The sequence below is a fragment of the Cicer arietinum genome, chromosome 6 (assembly GCF_000331145.2).
Source record: "Cicer arietinum cultivar CDC Frontier isolate Library 1 chromosome 6, Cicar.CDCFrontier_v2.0, whole genome shotgun sequence".
NCBI classification, from domain to species: domain Eukaryota; kingdom Viridiplantae; phylum Streptophyta; class Magnoliopsida; order Fabales; family Fabaceae; genus Cicer; species Cicer arietinum.
The window spans coordinates 56,616,905-56,635,809 of NC_021165.2; the positions used below are offsets into that span (position 1 = coordinate 56,616,905).

At 28.9% G+C, this 18,905-nt stretch overlaps 2 protein-coding genes across 5 annotated transcripts; one reads left to right on the top strand and one right to left on the bottom strand.

Annotated features, from left to right (window-relative positions):
- Positions 1–4,523: 4,523 nt before the first annotated feature.
- On the top strand, positions 4,524–5,718 carry LOC101501841 (pectinesterase inhibitor 4-like). Its single transcript, XM_004506547.4, has one exon. It carries the CDS (start codon positions 4,535–4,537, stop codon positions 5,216–5,218), a length of 684 nt encoding a protein of 227 aa, XP_004506604.2. The 5' UTR covers positions 4,524–4,534; the 3' UTR covers positions 5,219–5,718.
- A 4,141-nt stretch (positions 5,719–9,859) lies between these two features.
- Positions 9,860–15,681, bottom strand: LOC101502164 (UMP-CMP kinase-like). 4 transcript variants are annotated; one of them, XM_004506550.4, is made up of 9 exons: positions 15,448–15,652; positions 15,290–15,355; positions 14,065–14,119; positions 13,094–13,211; positions 12,858–13,014; positions 12,504–12,584; positions 12,315–12,422; positions 10,836–10,901; positions 9,860–10,246 (listed from the first exon to the last, which is right to left on the bottom strand). In XM_004506550.4, the coding sequence occupies exons 1-9, from the start codon at positions 15,502–15,504 to the stop codon at positions 10,226–10,228; spliced, it is 729 nt and encodes a 242-aa protein (XP_004506607.1). In that variant the 5' UTR covers positions 15,505–15,652; the 3' UTR covers positions 9,860–10,225. The 4 variants fall into 4 exon arrangements, with proteins under 4 accessions (XP_004506607.1, XP_073225519.1, XP_012572949.1 ...); XM_004506551.4 differs by having other exon boundaries at positions 10,090–10,243; positions 15,448–15,654; XM_073369418.1 differs by lacking the exon at positions 15,290–15,355 and having other exon boundaries at positions 9,860–10,243; positions 15,448–15,681.
- Between the last annotated feature and the right edge of the window lie 3,224 nt (positions 15,682–18,905).

Below are 18,905 nucleotides of genomic sequence, written 5' to 3' on the forward strand. Positions count from 1 at the left end.
AATTGGTATGAGTATCTCTATAAATAGAGATAATTTAGAGGTAGAAAGAAGAGAGACGATTTTCATGTTACATGAAATAAATTTCTATCAAAAATATTTCTTAGTTATTTCTTCCTTATTTACGTAAATGAAAGAAGTTTATTCCGTAAACTATCATTGATCGACAGGTTTGACGTGAATGTGCAATTCACTTCAATGATTCCAAAGTATCCTGAAGGAGATTCAGCGGTTAACCCATTTGCATCCAATATATATAGATTGGTAGGGTGAATCGAACCTAAAGCTTAGTGTGATACACACACTTTGGAATTTATTTGTGCAACATTCATCTTCATCAATTTCATCTTCTTCTTATTCAAGATTTGCAGCATACCCCCAACAAAAGATCCAATAATATTTAGATTCGGTCTTCGATTATCAAATTTATTTATGATCGCAACTTATAAAGGAGATGGACTTTCTTGACCATGGTGAAAGGTACACATTTAATTTATATAAATATATATAATATGTTTAAAGTTCTAAATTCATATGTGGTTCTCCAAAGTAATTATATTTATTTATATTAAATTTAACATTTGGTTAGATTGATATTCATGATTTACAATATATTCAAGTATGTGAATTTAATATGATTTATGCATGAAATTTGCTTGTTTGGACTTTAAAAATTAATTAAAGTCTTTGAAATAATCACATGAAAATTCAAGGTTGGACACCAAAAGTTATTTAGTGTTAATACATTTATATATTACATTCATGTTTGAAATTCATATATAATAAATTTTCCTTTTCGGATGCATATATAATAATATGGAGATAGGATGTGGAAAATTAATAATATGGAATTATAGATAATATATTTTGATTAAATTTTTGTTTATTGGTTGATGTTTCTAGACTAAGAACAAGAATTTATGTTGACCGGTGGAAGAAAGTTTATTTATAATTTTGGTCTCTTAAATCTTGACAAGTATAAATATGTATAGTTTAAGATGCATATTTAATACATTAATTTATTTAAAGTTGTGTAAATAAATTGTCATAAATATCAAGTGTATGTCTCAATGATAGTGACGTTTCATGTGAGAAGTTATGAAATCTAAAATTGATTAACTCATATTATATGTGCAAGATAGTATAAAAAGTATATGTCAATTTCTTGCTTATTTTGATATTAAAAATGATTTGGATATATATTTTAAAATTATTGTAAGTTGACAAATGTTTATGGAAGAAACTGATAGAAAATCTTAATGATTTTATTCATTGTTTATTTTCTATTGTGATGCTTATTTGGATTTACCATGAACATATTTAAATATAAAATCTTGAATTAACAAATAGAATTCATGATGCATGTATTAGTAACAATATAACTATGAAGAAATGATTTATTTAATTGAAATGAAATGATTTTTTATTTGTTAAGGAGTAGATGACTTACATGTTTGGATCCACCCTATAATATTGAATTATGAAGAATTTTTATGATCATGTTTTGTTACCTTGTGGCAATATATATTTAATGCATTCAATGTATTATATCTTGAACTTGGATATATTGAAAAGAGAATTATAATTTTATATTGAGATGCATATTAAATATAGTAAAAGGTAGAATGACATAAAAGTTTGTGCATGTGATAATTGAAATGTTTATTAATTGTATGCGATACAATGTGAAGAGATTAAATGGAAAAGTATCATGGTTTGGTGATAGTTGGTCGACATTATCAAGAATATAAAAGGTAATCGGATGTTTGATGTAAGTCATGACTTGTACCAGACCTGATATAACATATGTTGTTGAAAGATTATGTCGGTATACAAGCAATCTAAGTAAAGAACATTGACATGCTATTAATAAAGTATTAAAATATTTAAAAGAAACAATTAACTATAGTTTAATCTATAGTGGATATCGTTCAGTTTTGGAAGGATATACAGATGTCAATTGGGTAAACCATGTTGAGGATCATGTTTTCACAAGTGGATAGATCTTCAACCTTGATAGAGGTACAGTTTCTTGGGATTCAAAGAAACAAACTTGTATTGTTGACAACACCATGATCGTATAATTTATTGTTCTATTTGTAGGTAGTAAAGAGGTTGAATGGCTATGAAATTTATTGTATGAGATACCAATTTGGCCAAAATCAATGGCATCAGTATCCATACATTGTGATGGTCAATACACACTATTAAAAGCATATAGTCAAGTATATAATAGAAAATCAATACATATTGGTTTAAGATATAACTATGTAAAGGATTTAAAGGAGTGATATCCATAGTGTTTGTAAGAACTAAAAAGAATCTTACAGATCCTTTGACGAAAGGTCTAACAAAGAACATGGTTTGAAGACATCACTAGGGATGTGATACAAGCTCATATCTAAATAATGACCAATGGCCGAACGATCAACTTACACTTGAGTAACATTAAGTTTTGAGTTCAATGATGAAACTACACTATTAGAGTGATTGAAGTACATGACAATAGATACATCCAAAAGGGTAAAAGTACTTGGACCATAAAATAAAAGTGGTAGGATGAAGTCTCCTCTTAATTGACATATAGCATATATTTACTGCAATATATAATTATGGGTGCATTTCTGGTATAGTCTATCCATATGAGAATGAAGTGGACCGCTTCATAGAGTTCAAGAGCTTGACTCTTAAATTCTCACGAAAAGGATATGAGACACAAAGTCTTATCAAATTTGTCATTTTTATAATTTGATCAATGGTATCGAGATTTCATATGTGAGTTATGCACACTTGTTCTAATGAATGGTTGGTTCAAAGCTTGTCTACCAATCTATTAGGGGATGAGGGAAAACATAATTTACTAAGTAATGGTTCAAATTGTAAGATACCTTTATCTGAAACTAAGAGATTTCCGGAATAACTGATTTACATATATTTTGAAAATGGTGGGGGATTATGAGAGAGATTTCCTAAATATATTTGGAATTCTTTAATAGTTATATTAACATAGCAAAATTAAATAACTTAATGTATCACATGGTCAAGTGGTTGCAATGCTTAAGTTTAATTCAAACCAATGTATCTGTTAAGTTACCAAAGGTTACAATCTTTCTCAATAGTTGTTTTCTTTCACCAATTGGTATGAGTTCAAGAGTTATTTTCTTTCACCAATTGGTATGAGTATCTCTATAAATAGAGATACTTTAGAGGTAGAAAGAAGAGTGACAATTTTCATGCTACATTAATTAAATTTATGTCAAAAATATTTTTGAGTCATTTCTTCTTTTCTCTAGTGCACGAGAGTAAATGAAGAAACTGTATTCCGTAAACTATCATTGATTGATAGGTTTGATGTGAATGTGCAATTTACTTCAATGATTCCAAAGTATCGTGAAGGAGATTCGCCGGTTAATCCGTTTGTATCCAATATATATAGATCGATGGCGGCGAATTGAAGCTTAATGTGATACACACGCTTTATAATTTATTTGTGCAACATTCATCGTCATCAATTTCATGTTCTTCATGTTCAAGATTTGCAGCATACCCCCAACAATTATTACCATATGTACGCTATAAATATCACTTAAGACTTGAAATTTTAGCATCAACAATTAGATAGAAACTATTCTCTATTAAAATTAGTTTCAATGCACTAAATTGTAAAAGATTCTCAAATTTTTTGAACAATTTTTTTGATTGTTTAAGAATAACTTGCGTTGATTTGTCTAAATTGGTTAAGAAGTTAAACACTTTCTTATTTTCTTATGATAATAGCTGTATCATTGCCAAGTGAATACAAGTTTCTTAATAGACAATGGATTGTGTCGTTTTTAAGAAGTTTTGAGGTGTAGATTGAATATCAATTAAGACATGAACACAAATATTGTATTTATTTGTTAAATAATAGAAAACTCCTTCAAGTAAAAAAGAGATTTTTATTATTTATTTGTTGACTTTTTTATTTTAATAATACTTCTTTGTCTAATTTTATATTTTTATTACTACTTCATATTTTTAGTTATAATTTACTTTGTAATGTTAAATTTTATATATTATATTGTTTATGTCATAATTGTTAATTTTTAATATATTATATAAATTGATGTAATTTCGTTTTTAATAGATTATTTGACATAATATAAATATGTAATTATATTAATCTAATTCAAATCATATTTTTCAAAGAAGCCATTCAAAATCTAAAGCGAACTACACATTATTTTAATTTCAGATCGGGTAATATTTTTGCTCAAAAATCGATAAACCAAACCATAAACACCCTACCAATTAATGTCAATTATGTGATCATGTGCAATCCCTATTTTCCCCGTTAAATATTTGATTTGATGTCATATAGTATATCCCAAGCGATCAAGATTCTTGCTATTACGTGTAGTTAGACAATGCTACGAAATCAACATGTGGCACGTGCAATCCCTTCTTGCACGGTTTAGAGTTGCTTGTGAACACAATGAACTTATAACACCAAAGTTACCAAAATTTGCCACATTTTGCAATATAAAATCCCTCTTATATGCACTTCAAATTCAATTCAACCAAAACAAAAACACCAATGGCATTGCAATTGCATAATCTTATTGATATTTCAATGAGTTACCATAAATTCTTCAAAATAATTTTTTCCATTCTATTCATATCAACCCTTCTTCAATCTACAACATCTACATCCAACCTCACCACAAATTCAAATTCCACTTCAACATACAAAAAATTCTTAAAGAATCAATGCAATTCAACCACATACCCAAATGTATGCTACAAGTCACTTTCCCCATACACATCCAAAATCAAAACAAACTTTTTCACACTAACCAAAATATCCATCTATCTAGCTCTAAAATCATCAAGAAGTGCATCAATGATGTTGAAAAAATTAAGTTCCAAGAAACTAACACATGACGAAACACTGGTCATCGCCGATTGCATAGAAAACATCGACGACACCGTTGATGTACTCACGCAATCAGCAGACGGGCTAGTGCATTTGAATGGTACCACAAGTAGTGATGAAAAGTTTCAATGGGATACCATAAAGACATGGATGAGTTCAGCTATAACAGATGAAGGAACATGTACGGATGAGTTGGATGAAATGGAAGTGAGGTCCTCAATTCAAAAGAAGATCAAAACAAGTGTTGGTAAAACTGTTTTCTTGACTAGCAATTCTCTGGCTTTTGTAAATAGTCTTTCCTATTAAAGAAAATCATTCTCATAAATGTTTCTAGAGAAAGAAACAAATTACACACCAAAAGTTATGGTAATAGTTACATTCATTCAATAATATCATATCGGATAAATTTCTTTTAAAATTAGGTGTTCGACTGTCATATAGATCATATCTATAAATTTTGACATTAATTTATAAGAATTTTCTACGTGAACAAGATGCGTCAGATTAACGATAACAATGTAATTGTATACAACGTTAATTTTGACACATTGTTATGACATAAGAATTGATCATAGATTAATTTTAAAATTTATAGATATGATACGTATGATAGTAACTTTTAATCCAAAAAATATTTATCCAGTGTATTATTTTTGAATGAGTGTAATTGTTAGTGTAAGTTTTTTTATTTTGATATCTCCTCATGTTTCTATACATATAACATTTGGGGATCTAGTTTTTAATTTTTTTTTAGGGAGTTTATACTTTTCATGTATTACTAAGGTTAATGTAAGTGGATTTTACAATGTGATTCTTATTCTTATTCTTATGCTTATGTATTCTTATCATCTCTCTTGTAGTCCATATATATATAATGAGTTGGGATTGTCATATAGGAGAAAACAGAGTGCTAAATGATATTTTCAATGTTATGGTTTGAATTTTCACATGTCAACTACGATAAATCAATCCATGGGTTCTAATTTCAAGTCTCTTATGGTGGGGTAGATTTGAATAATAACAAATAGTTAGATAAGAATACGAGTTACTTTTATTTTATATGTATTGGCTTCAATTTTATCACATGTCTTCGAAGGGAATTTTTGGTACATATTGAGAGTAATTTGAAAATAGGGGGTCTTTTTTATTTTACTGTGATGGTGTACTCATTGGTAGAGCTTATTTAATTGTATTGTGGTTTGTGGAAGATTTGCTTTAAGATGGAAAATGGGGAGTTTTGATGTAACTTATCATATTTACATGAATTTTCTCTCTCGGTGTTGGTGCTTTTGTTGTGTTTACCGTCGTGGATAACTTTATTTGTATGTTTTGTGACTCACCCTTGCACATCTTGTGATTGGGTCTATTAATATTAATTAATAAAAGACACATTTGCAAGTGTTTGGTGAATAAAGGGTGTTGAGCAATAATTATAGTCGTCGTGAAAATATTTTTTATGAAATAGATTTTTTGTTGTGAAAAAATAAGAGTTTGTTATGATCGTGAAAATGGTGAAATTTCTATTGAAAACTTGTGCTACGAGATGAATGATACAAAGCTCAATATTTGTAGAAATGGAGAAAAAAATGAAATCATGTTAAGTTAGGATGAGATTGAAATGTAGATAAGGAAGAGATAAATGGAATAATGAAGTTGAGGTTCAACAATAGCCACCTCGTTGTTATCGTCGAAATCAGAGAAGAAACAATAAATGTTTTTTTGGTGTTAATGAGAGAAAGAGAACATCTTGCTAATTCAATTTAAATCGTATGTAAATTATAATTTAGAGAAAGGAAATAGGATTCCGAGAAAGGATTTAGGGTTCAAATCCAAAAATAGAATATGAGTGGATAATAACTAGATAAAATTTAAATCAAAAAATAAAACATGAATGGATATATAACCGGTTAGTAAATGAATTGGGTTATAACCATATTATTTTAATCGGATATTTAAAATAGATTTGGATTTAGTTATGTATTTGAGCCTCATAATCGGATTTTTTGCACAACACTAATTGTGGTAATGGATAGTGTCATGTCACAAAGAGACTACTAAATAGAATTGGAGGTGAAAGGCGCATCACAACGGAGACGATAGAGGGTGGTGGGTGTCAAATACTATAAGAGGGTGCATCTTCTTGATATTGTTAAAGGTGAAGAATGATCATCTGTGTATAAGACATGAACAACGAACATCTATTAGTGAAGAAACATAAATGAACTTAGTCTATTTTGAATTGAGAATGATTCATAGATTATGTAGGTGGTATTGGGATGCACAATTTATATTTGACTTCAAAATTTTAGCTTAACTTTTCTGTATCAAGTGTCTTCTTTTGAGGAGTTATATAGTTAAGTGCACTTGACTGAAAACATTTATCAAATGAGAGACATGTTTGTATGTTTTCTACGAGTGCACAAATGGACGCTCATTTATCTTAAAAGTAGTTTGAGACATTAAAAATTGTATTAGAGTTAGGATCCCTACTCAATACGGTGTGATTTAAGGATGAATTAGACAAAATATTTGGAAATGTAGCGTGAATGTCTCTTGGTGGATTTCTAGTAGGATACATTGATGAACTCAATACATATTGAGAGAAATTTAGAGATCCTACATATGTGAGACCATATAGTTAAGAATGATGGCTTAGAAAAAAAAATCTTAACTTGATAGTTTTCAAGGAAAAGATATCACAGTAATTCAAAGTTCGACCGAGAGATAAGTAAAGTTTAGTTCATAATTATTTTAGTTAGAATTTGAATTTAAATTCTTCTAAACGATTCATCTTTAATTATTTTCTTGAACAATTTATTTTTAATTAAAACTCATTAATCATTTAAATTCAATTACATGATTAATAACTTAAAATAAATTAATTTATACCAACAAAACCAATTTTCTTTTATGGACCCGTGACTGAGATTTATAGCTAATGATGTTTGATTTGGAGCACTCGTAACATTAAAGACCTCTTTGGTAGTTTTTTAGGATTGCATCAAGCCAACTTGAATTATAGCTTTTCTTAAACAATTAGGCATTAGCAATTGATGAGTATAACACAAATTGCGCCAGGAAGTTAGGATCTCCATTTTCAACTCAATTATATTCCATTTTTATCTAATGTGAGTGATGTTTTATCTACGCTTATTCTAATGTAAGTAATGTTTTATCTCAATTGAAAACTACTAAATTATCTTCAAATTCAATTTTGTAAGTTAGAAAAATTCATATTTTTTTTAGTATCGTATTTTTATGACGTGTCAAGAAAATATTATTATTTTTATGAATCGGACATCCTAGCAAACAAAACTACACAATTTGTTGCTGGCTGCAGCATATGCACAGGTTGCTGGAAGAATCAATTTATGGGGTGTGTCAGTCGATTAACAGACTTTTGTTCAATGTCACGTTTAAGCTTTTTATTAAATAGTTCCTTGATTTCAGTTTTCAACAGTAACAGAAAATGTCAATGAATTTTATATTTTTTAGGGCTAGGAATTTAACTGAAAAAAAAAAAGAAAACTCAACAGCTACATGGGAAGAATTTTCTTAATAAAAAACAGAAGATAATCATTACTTGTAGCTTGCAAAGTGCTCAACCTGTTAATTAATTGTCATGTGAAGATAATAATAATAATAATAATAATAATAATAATAATAATAATAATAATAATAATAATAACAACAACAACAATAATAATAATAATAATGATGATAATGCTAATAATAATAATAATAATAATAATAATAATAATAATAATAATAATAATAATAATAATAATAATAATAATAATAATAATAAAATAATATATTTTCTTGAATTTGATACGAGACATGAAGGAAGATAATGCAAGTTATGTGGTGTTGGTGTACATTAAAGTAACCTTGTTGTAATCACATATGTTATGATACAATATCTGGAATTTAATTGGACCATGTATCAAGCACATGTGATAATTCAAGAAATACGCACATGGGTTGTAAATTGGTATAGTTGTTTAATAATCTAACCCTATATCAACCAGCTTCATTCTAACTCTCTCCATACCTCTAATTTTCCTGGACTTTCTTAGATCTTCATAAAAAAAATACAAAATTAAATGTTCAGTATCTTGATATGAGTGAATTCCGATTAAATGCAGACACATCCCTTTTAGTCATTTGATCAAACAGGTTGTGTTACTAATATGAAGCATATAACTTTACAAGTGTGTTCAGGTTCTTGGAATTTATTTGAGGGTATGGTCGTTGGTGAATGGGAAGTGGGGTTGGTTTGTGTTCTGGCAAAGAAAGAGGGTTTTATCTTTGTTTGGTTTCCTACTTTCTTAATTTCCTAATTCTCATTGTTGGTGCTCTTTTTCATTGAGCACAAGCTCGTGCCATTTAGAAGGAATCTTGTGAACCCTAACATTGCATGGCCAATTCTTTCACTTCATCTTCAAGCGGCATATCAGCAAACTTGTGATAAAATTAAATATAAAAAATTACTAAAAAATAGAGTTACGATACAATGGAATTAAGGATGACAAGTAAATAAATATGTACTTGCAAATATGTATGGATAAAACACACTATGTATACGGGGCTAATAGCCTAACAGACACGTTGGATAAATTAAAATTTAAATGGATATTATGAGTAGCATCCACCTCATTTCCTCCAATTATCATACTTATCACATACAAGTTTTGAACTATAAGAAACGAGTAAAAATGTGATGTGAGAGATGCTTTTTGTTTCAATCTAAGATGATGAATGAGATGGGATTTACTCCAGCCAATATTAGGGTTCTATTCAACTTTTATTTTGATGTTATTTTATTACATTGCACTTTTAAATCCAACAAGTAAATACCCCATTTTTAAGTACTTTACACATTTTTGACAGTATGCTCTCACCTAATAGGTTAAAGATTAATCTCTTAAGATACCAAAGGCAAAATCCCTCTAAATGTTTTCTTTTTATTATATGCAAATATAAAACTGGACTCAAAATTACAAATTTCAAAAGGATCCAAATCTTTTCATTTGAACCAACGTATTGTTGGTATCAAACTTTTTTACATTCGTCGACTACTATTTCTGTCAAGAAATATGATTTGACAGCATGGTTATAAAACTGGAACTGCTCCGACCAGTCACTTCGAAAATGTGCAGTGGATGAGTCTAAGAGACCAGCCAAATTCCAAAGCAAAGCAGCCAGGAATTTGGATCTTGTAGTTAGCTAGGAAAAATAGAGTCCCCACAAAATCCAAAATTCACCCAAATTTATACAATGCTCTCACAGCACAACCCATTCACACAGCTTTCATGTAATAGTAGCCTTCTTCTGCATAAAATGATGCAAGTTATTACAGCTTTTAAATAAATATAAACAATTTTAATCCACATAAAGAGATGGAAGTGTTCGGAAACAAATTCCTTGTTGTAACTGTGTCATGTAGTTACACTTACAGACCTCAACCATCAGATGTTAATCAATAGTTGAGAATGTTCAAAACTGATTTAGTGCATGCATACTGTTTGATCTTTAAATCAATGACCAGAGATTGATTATTATGTGTAACCATGTGATAGTTAAGGGAATCTGACAGAATTACAAGTTTACAACTACCCAAAAATATGGTATTTTGGAGTTTTCCTTTTCTCCCCCATATAATCAAGCAAACAAAGGCATGCTTTATAAAACACAGCATGTTGGTGGATGTATATATTTGTGCACCTAGCAAATGCAGTCAAAACCAGTTATTCATAATAATTGGATTTAGCTCTTCTAAAGTAAACAATCACTTTAAGGCTAAAGTATTCTTAACCTTAATAACTCGTAAGCATGACCAAGAAGAGGTAATTGGTTGTGTATGTAGCATAATGCAGCTTGAAAATTTGTAACTAACATTATATGACAATTGAATGTATACCTCACATGCCGCAAAAACTGGCCGAACTTGCTCAAATATTTCATCCTCTGTTCCCACAGCATTGATCTGCAGAGATTAGCTTAGCATTTATAACTCTTTTACCAGAAAGAAATGTACAATTTTGTGACCAGAGAAGTTGATTATTTTATAAAAGAAAAAAAATATATCACATAACTATCACAATTTAACACCAGGCTGGAACCCAACAAAACCGAGATAGAGACTGGTTTTGCAGTTGGATTCAGACAGGTATCAGGTAACTGAGTGAGCAAAAATAATCAGACAGATTTACTCAGATAATTTCTATGCAGTAAAATAAATATCAGCGTGGCCAAACACGTCCAACGCACTAACAAGAATATGTTTTTAGGAGTGCCGATCGGCAGAAGTATCCAGACCCAGTACTCTGCCGGACCCACCGCCCACCCTAACCATTTGAAATGGACAGATACCAATGACGGTAAGAACTCTTCGATTATCTTCAAGTGGTCAATTTTCGAACCGAATCTGACTGTAATCAACTAGTGTCCACCCCTATTCACATCCATATAAAGCACAACAAACATACAGCCAATGTTGTCAAACACATAACTCGGACAAGGTTCGGAAGGAGGGTGATAAATAGTAACTCGGAGAATTGTAAAATGGATTGTAAGATTCTACCAAAACATAGGACCATAACTAGTAGAAGGATTGTAATACAAAATCGTAGGATCGTAACCTCTAATATCATAATCATAAATAAAAAAATCAACATATATAAGATTAAAATTCAAAACATATATTAATTAATTAATTTATATACATAATAATTGGTATTAAGTTTTGTTTCAGTATAATATTACTAATTAATTTATTTGGTTAGTCGGTTATTACTTTTATTTTCAGAGGTGAGTTAATTACTGCTACTATAATTATGTTAGTGGGATAATACATAAACGGTTCAACCACTTTCCAATTTCCAAAACCCACTAATTAAATTTTTAACATTTAATAATTACAAAAATCAGGGTTTCTTATATTTTTTCCAAATAGGGTCTCCAAACCCCAACCCGAAATCAAGGGTTGTGCACCAGAATTGGAAAGCAACGCGGTTCCACGATTCTGCGACATGGAACGGTGTTCCTGCTTCGATCTTCTTCTCTGACGATTCTGCAAGCGAGTCTACGCGGTTTTGCAGGCAAAAATCGTAAACTCGTGTGATTTTGACAACAATGCATACAGCTAAATCCCAAGTCCAATCATAATTTAAGTCAAACCCACAAAAGACTAGCTTTTGAATTTCCCCACCAGGAAGAAATTAAACAGAATATTGAAGCAACACAGTACCATACACCTTAAAGGTAAGTAATAAGATATCTATAACCAAAAGGATAAAAAAAAAAAAAAAAAGCAAACAATCTCACAAGTGTTTACGCCAACGGTTAGCTCAAATAAGACAATACTAAATTCAAATGAAAATTGGATCTAAAAAATTACCCTGTGTAGTTTCCCTTTCTTTGCATAATAATCTATCACAGGAAGATTTAATGACTCAAATACTTTAAGACGTTTCTTGATTGTATCTATATTGTCATCAATTCGACCCTGCATAACATGAACAGCATATATCAGACAGAAGTTTCTCATCAGTTGCTAAAGTACATCATCAAGAATTTGATCAAGAACCTGATTACGGCTCAGCACCCGTTTCACCATCTCTTCTTCAGGGCAATCAAAGAAAAGAACAAAATTTGGTTCAGATCCAGTCTGCATAATGAACAGTATTTATTTGGTAGAGTACAAAAAAGAATTTAGATGAAATTATTTGTTCTAATACTCAAACAAAGTGAATTCGCAAGGGAATAAAGAGAATGCGGCAAAGTTTGTAGTTAATTCAATGCATAGAAAAATTGGTTCTCGTACAAAAATAACATAGTAATATATCAATTCATTGACATTAGAAAAAATAGGCTCAAGGAGAAGAACGTTACTTGCTTCAACTCGATTTTAAGTGATAGAAAGTTAAAAAGTCAAACTTACAATATGTTCAAAAGCTATGCGGTTCTCCTCACTTCTAGGGAAACCATCGATAAGAAACTTATGATTGTCACCAGATTCCAACTCTCTTAGAATCAATTTCACAGTCACTTCTGATGGAACAATTTTTCCTTCCCTAATTGTATCCAGAATCATCGAGCTGTTTTGATGTTTTTATTGTTAAAATCCCAAATATGCGCCAAGGAAACAAATATAAATTTAGAATATGAGAAAATTACCCATATTCACTATCAGAAACTATCTCCTTCCTCAACAGGTCACCAGCACTCAGATGCTTAAATCCAAAGGTTTCAACAATTTTTGCACATTGTGTACCTTTTCCACTACCAGGGCCTCCTGAGAGCAGGAGAATAATGTCTTATTATCAAATATCATGCAATTGAAGTCAACCAAAAAACAATAGTAGATAAAATCATTAATAGAAAGAGTATGCATTATTTATTTTTCCTTTTCCCTTTCAGAAGAAATATAGTCTATCACAGAATATATGGTGTTTTAAGGTTCATAATCATACACTTTTAATACTTCACTAATTCATTTTAGTCGGTTTTGCTTTCAAAATTCAAAATAGCATAATTTTAGCCATTTGGTCATTAACATTCAGTCATGTCCGTTTGTGTAATAATGTCTAGCTAGATCATGAAACAAATGAACAATTAATTATGTGACTAGTTTGAACAATTTCAAATAACTTTGTAAATTTTTCCAGAATGGTGGACATATAATTGCAGAATGTATAAACATCCTAGATGTCTCAGCTCCAGCATAAAGCATCATTGATTATACTTCACAAAATCCATGATTTTATAGATAGTGACGTTCAATTACAGATATTATCAACAATCAACATGCATTAACTTAACTTCTATATCTTGTTGTGGTCAAAGTTAGGACTTACGAGAAAATGACCTTATCAACCTTAGTGATGTACCTTCCAATTCTAATATTAAACATAAATATGAAGACATTACATCCACGTATAATGTTGCTTTGCCAACATAGAAACACAGGATATGCAGGAAGAGAACAGCATGAAACTCACTGAAGCATTCACAAAATTATGGTCTATTTAGATTGAAAAAACGTTTTGTATTTTTATTTCTAATTTTCACTTTAATTACAAAAATGCTACCTTTGATTTAACTGCAACTTAGTCAACAATTTAAACAATAAATGCATCACTGTTTACCTAAAACAAAAGTTATAACCGAATCTATATGCTTGGGACAAATCCTATCCTTTTCCTGCATCAAAGGGAACAAAGAAATAAGGAGATCACTGAAGTATCATACTCAGAGACAATATTATTAAAAGCCGTAAATTCTTCGGTTTTGCTAACAGTAAATCGTTGAGACTCACAAACTGCAATAAGTGAAATTAACAGCAAGGAAAAGTCATCAAGAAGTTATTGCAGCCCAAATTACCAATTTAAAATTTGAATATATCCACAAAGTCGTGATTGTATTATATAAAAAACCAGAGTGAATAATGATATTGAATCAAAAAGTTTATCCATCCAATCAGAAATGAAAAATAAACATTACTTAGATGAATTCATACAAGTAACTGATTTAACCACACTGATAGTGATAGAAAAATGCAGTTAAAGAGAAATAGCATACACCACAAAGTTAAAAAATTAGAATAAAACCTCAATTCATCCCCTCAAATATTACTCGCTCCTCTACTTAGTTTCTAAAATCTATAAAAATAAGTAGTCTCTAAAATATATGAAAATCTGTTTCGTTATATTGAAAAGATACTTGAGACTGATATACATTGTAACTGTAAAGATTTTTTACACTATCAACTAATTATAACTATGAGAAAAAATGTTTAACTATAATTTAAAAAACTAGGATTTAATTCATAGGCACCGTCAATATAATGATTTTTTTACACCGTCAATCAATCATAATCTTCTGATCACTAAAAGCATTTGAGTTTAATCATAACTACTTTTAAAATCATATATATAATTAGTTGCAATCTTATAGATACTGTAAAACTTTGTACCTCGATTTTGCATCAAAATTAAACTCTTATAGCTATCTTAAAAGTCATATATACAGTTGATTGTGAGGCTGACCTAGTGGTCCACTATAAACCAGTGTATAAAAGTTTCTCAAAACACTAACAACAATCGACAACACTCATCAAAAGTATAAGTTAATGATTTCTTGATTTTTATGGTTGAGACAATAACTCTATTAAAACTTAACTCGTCTCAAATTGACAACAATCAAGTCACTGTCTCAACTGTAAAAATGAGTGGAGAACTTAAAAATACTTCCGAAGAAAGCCTCGATACTAATTAGAGTTTTAAATGACTTTTAAAAATTAATCCACGGTGTACCACTCTAGAAGTTTTACACTCATGAAAAACCAAAATTAAACTAAAGAATTAAAAGTACCCGAAGGTGTAAAGGCGATTGTGTGGTAAAAGTACGGCAATGATAAGCGTTGTGTATAGAAGCTTCCTAGAATGAGAAATAGGTCAATATCTGAACACGAATCGATGAAGTGAAGTGAAAGAGAATGAGAATGGAAAGTTAGTTAGTAAGTTAGTTACCTCCGTGATGTGAAGGGAAATAGATGATTTCAAAGAAGCTATTGTGCGTCTCAACATTTTCTGTTTCTTCACTTTCTGCTTCTGGTGGGGTGTTTCTGAAATCGATTTTCAATTGCTTTCGGTGGGGTTACATTGCGCGAGAGGAGATTTTTGTCAAACTTAGTACTAGTAACGTGTATACACACTATGAGTGTGAGCGTGCGAGGAAATGAGCACATGCAATCGAGGAATCGTAAGCTAAATTGCTGGGGAATTGATTACAATATACCACTTTTAATCTTTTAATTCCAAAATACCCTACTTTTAAAATTAAATACAGCATTGTCTTACTTTTTTGCCTCGGTTGCTCGGGGTACTGTTAATTTTGTTTATTATTTTTGAGTTTTTGTATCTATTATTAATTATATTTACTATTATTAAATAATTTAAAAATTCAAAATAATATTATAAAAAATAATAATAATAATAATAATAATAAATTTAATAATATTATAAATTTTAATAATAATAATAAAAAGAAAATTATATTAATAAAATAAAATAAAAATACATTAAATGAAAATAAAAAATACAATAAAAAAGAAAAAAACTACATCAAATTAAAATTAATTATTTTCATCTAAACTCTACCTTTTATATATTTTTCAAGACTAAGTCAAAGAAAAATTATATTACCAATAATAATAGCAAAATAAATCTTTTAAGATTTTCATAGCGTAGGATAGTTGTGACACTCTTTATCTCAAAAATATTTTAAAACATAAATATAGTAAAAATAAAAAATAAAATATTTTAAAACATAAATATAGCAAAAATACCAACAATTTTAGTACAAAATTTAAATATAATCAAATATAAAAATAATACAAAACATATGGAAACAACAATTGTCAAAAGAGTTCAATCAAAAAATTATTATAGTAATCAGATATAACTCTATATAATCTTAATTTATTAGTCAACTAACACACGTGAGTTATCAAATATAATAACATCTAATGTGTTGATGACTTGTGAAATGAGATAGAAACATTTGTAGGTGAGTTTTTTTTTTTTTTTATGAATCAGTCCGTTAGTTTAAGATCGTTGAAGAATGCTTATGATTTAGAATTCAAACACTTACACTAATGTAATTATTGGAGCAATTTCTTTCTTTTTGGTACACATTATTGGAGTAATTTATTACTATTTTAATTATCGGAATTGTTTTTGCATTTTTTTTTCACAAGTGTCACGTCACATTTTAAAATTATTTTGAATAACTCCAAATAGATTTTCGTTAATTTATTTCTACATATTACTATACTTGGTAATATACTACAGTCATATATTATAATGAAAAAATAATGTCTCGTGACATATAAGTCTCTATCAAATTACAATTTGTACCTGCCATATTCTTTTTTTTTTCTTTATTAACATTTTTAATTAATTTTATGAGATAAAAACTCAAAGTAAATACATTCATATATAGAAGTTGCCATCTTTCTCTGTATTTTTTTTATTAATTCTTTTTTTCTTTATCTATTAGAAATAGATGGTTTAAAATTATTTTTTAGTCTGAAATTATTATATTCAACTCTTTTTTTGTTCTTCTTTAATTAAAATAAGTGGTTTTCATGTATTTTTTTTTTCTTCTTTTTGTTTTGTGATTTTTTTCATTCGAATTCAATGTTATTTTGTTTTTATTTTAGTGTGATGTTTTTATTTCTCATCTCATTACGGTATTTTAGTTTGTTTTAAGTTTGTACGTTTTACATTTGTTAACATGTCTGAGAATGACTCGTTTAGTTAATATCTTATTTTGAGTAAGAGGTTTAAGGAAGTTATCATTAAATTCAACATTATCTCAACTTTACATATGACTTGTTAATGTGTAGTTGAATCGGTCATGTCAAAGACCACTTATATCCGATATAAACAAATATCAACAAATATGTTTTTTTTCTTCTGAACATAGATGAGATTAAAAATTATAAATATTGTATTAATCTTGACCTTTACTACATGTATAAGAAATTAGTTTGTTATTAAGATTAAGTTTTTGGTTAAATAATTTTGTATTATATTCTGAAATATTTATATATATCGTTAATGTATTTTTTACTTCTTATTGATTCCAATATACAAATGGCGAGTATCTCAATCCATATCGATTTACTTTTAACATTTTTATGTAAACATTTAAATAAAAGTTATTTTCTGACAAAAAAAAAATACATTCATATATAAAAAATATTTTAAAAAATCTACCTACGAGGACTTATTTATAATTACATAGGAAGGTACTACTATCTTGAGCCAAAAAAAGATATAGTAGCATAATCCAACACAGAGTTAGGAAGTTATTAGTCGAACCTTAGAGTTATGGATTAAACTGCACGATTAAATTGAATTAAATCGAATGACTCAGTTGTAAGACTAAGCCTTTTATAAAAAAATATGTATAAGTATGAAACCGATATAAACCAAATGTCTCGGTCTCTTAAAAAAAATTTAAAAACATGACATCAATAAAATGTCAAAAAATATATTCTCAAATCAGCATAATTTCACAATTCAAATTCAACTCATAACAAAATCCATAAATAAAATTTAGACAAAACTAAATAAGTTCTAAACATAGTGGAACACAAATCACTACAAATTCAAATAAATTTTAAATTAAGTCTAATTGCAAAATTACTAGAAATCAATTATATATATTTAATTCCAAGGGGTAAATGTTGTTTGAATTATGAACTATCTTTATTCGTCGAGGCTTAACATCTGCTCCATTAGCTTCCCCATCAATTACATAATTAATTTGATTCGTGTTTGCTCCAACATCGAGTTGTACATCATCATCATCCTCGTCCCAATCTAATTGATCTATCACATCGATTTAAAGAAAGATTAGCAATTGATATATAGTGATAAAATTAAATAATTAAATTTTAACCACAATAAAAAAACCTACCAATATCATTGGAAATAGGTTGGTTAGTTAAGAATGGTGGTGCTGCTCCATAAAGCTTCCAATTCTTCGTTAGTTAAGAATGGTGGTGCTGCTCCATCATCCAATTAGAATGGTCATCAATTGTTTCAAAATTGATAGGATCATAGCTATGATGCCTCTTATTGCTATAAATCATTATTAATTTAAAATACAAAGCATTTGAATTTAAATATAAAAAGATTAAAAGAATAAAACATAATAATAGTAATACCTATTTTGTAGCCTTAAGTTGCAACGAACAAATACAAGATCATTAAGTTTTTTATGCTACGATCATTTTTTTTTAATGAATGTGCTCAAACACACCAATTTCGTTTACAATCAGAAGCACTATAAGTTTGACTCAAAACCCGAATAGCCAACAATTGCAAATGTGGTGCATCATATCCATAAGTGTCCCACCATTGATCTAGAATATTGCATGTGATAATATGAATCAAAATATATATATATATATATA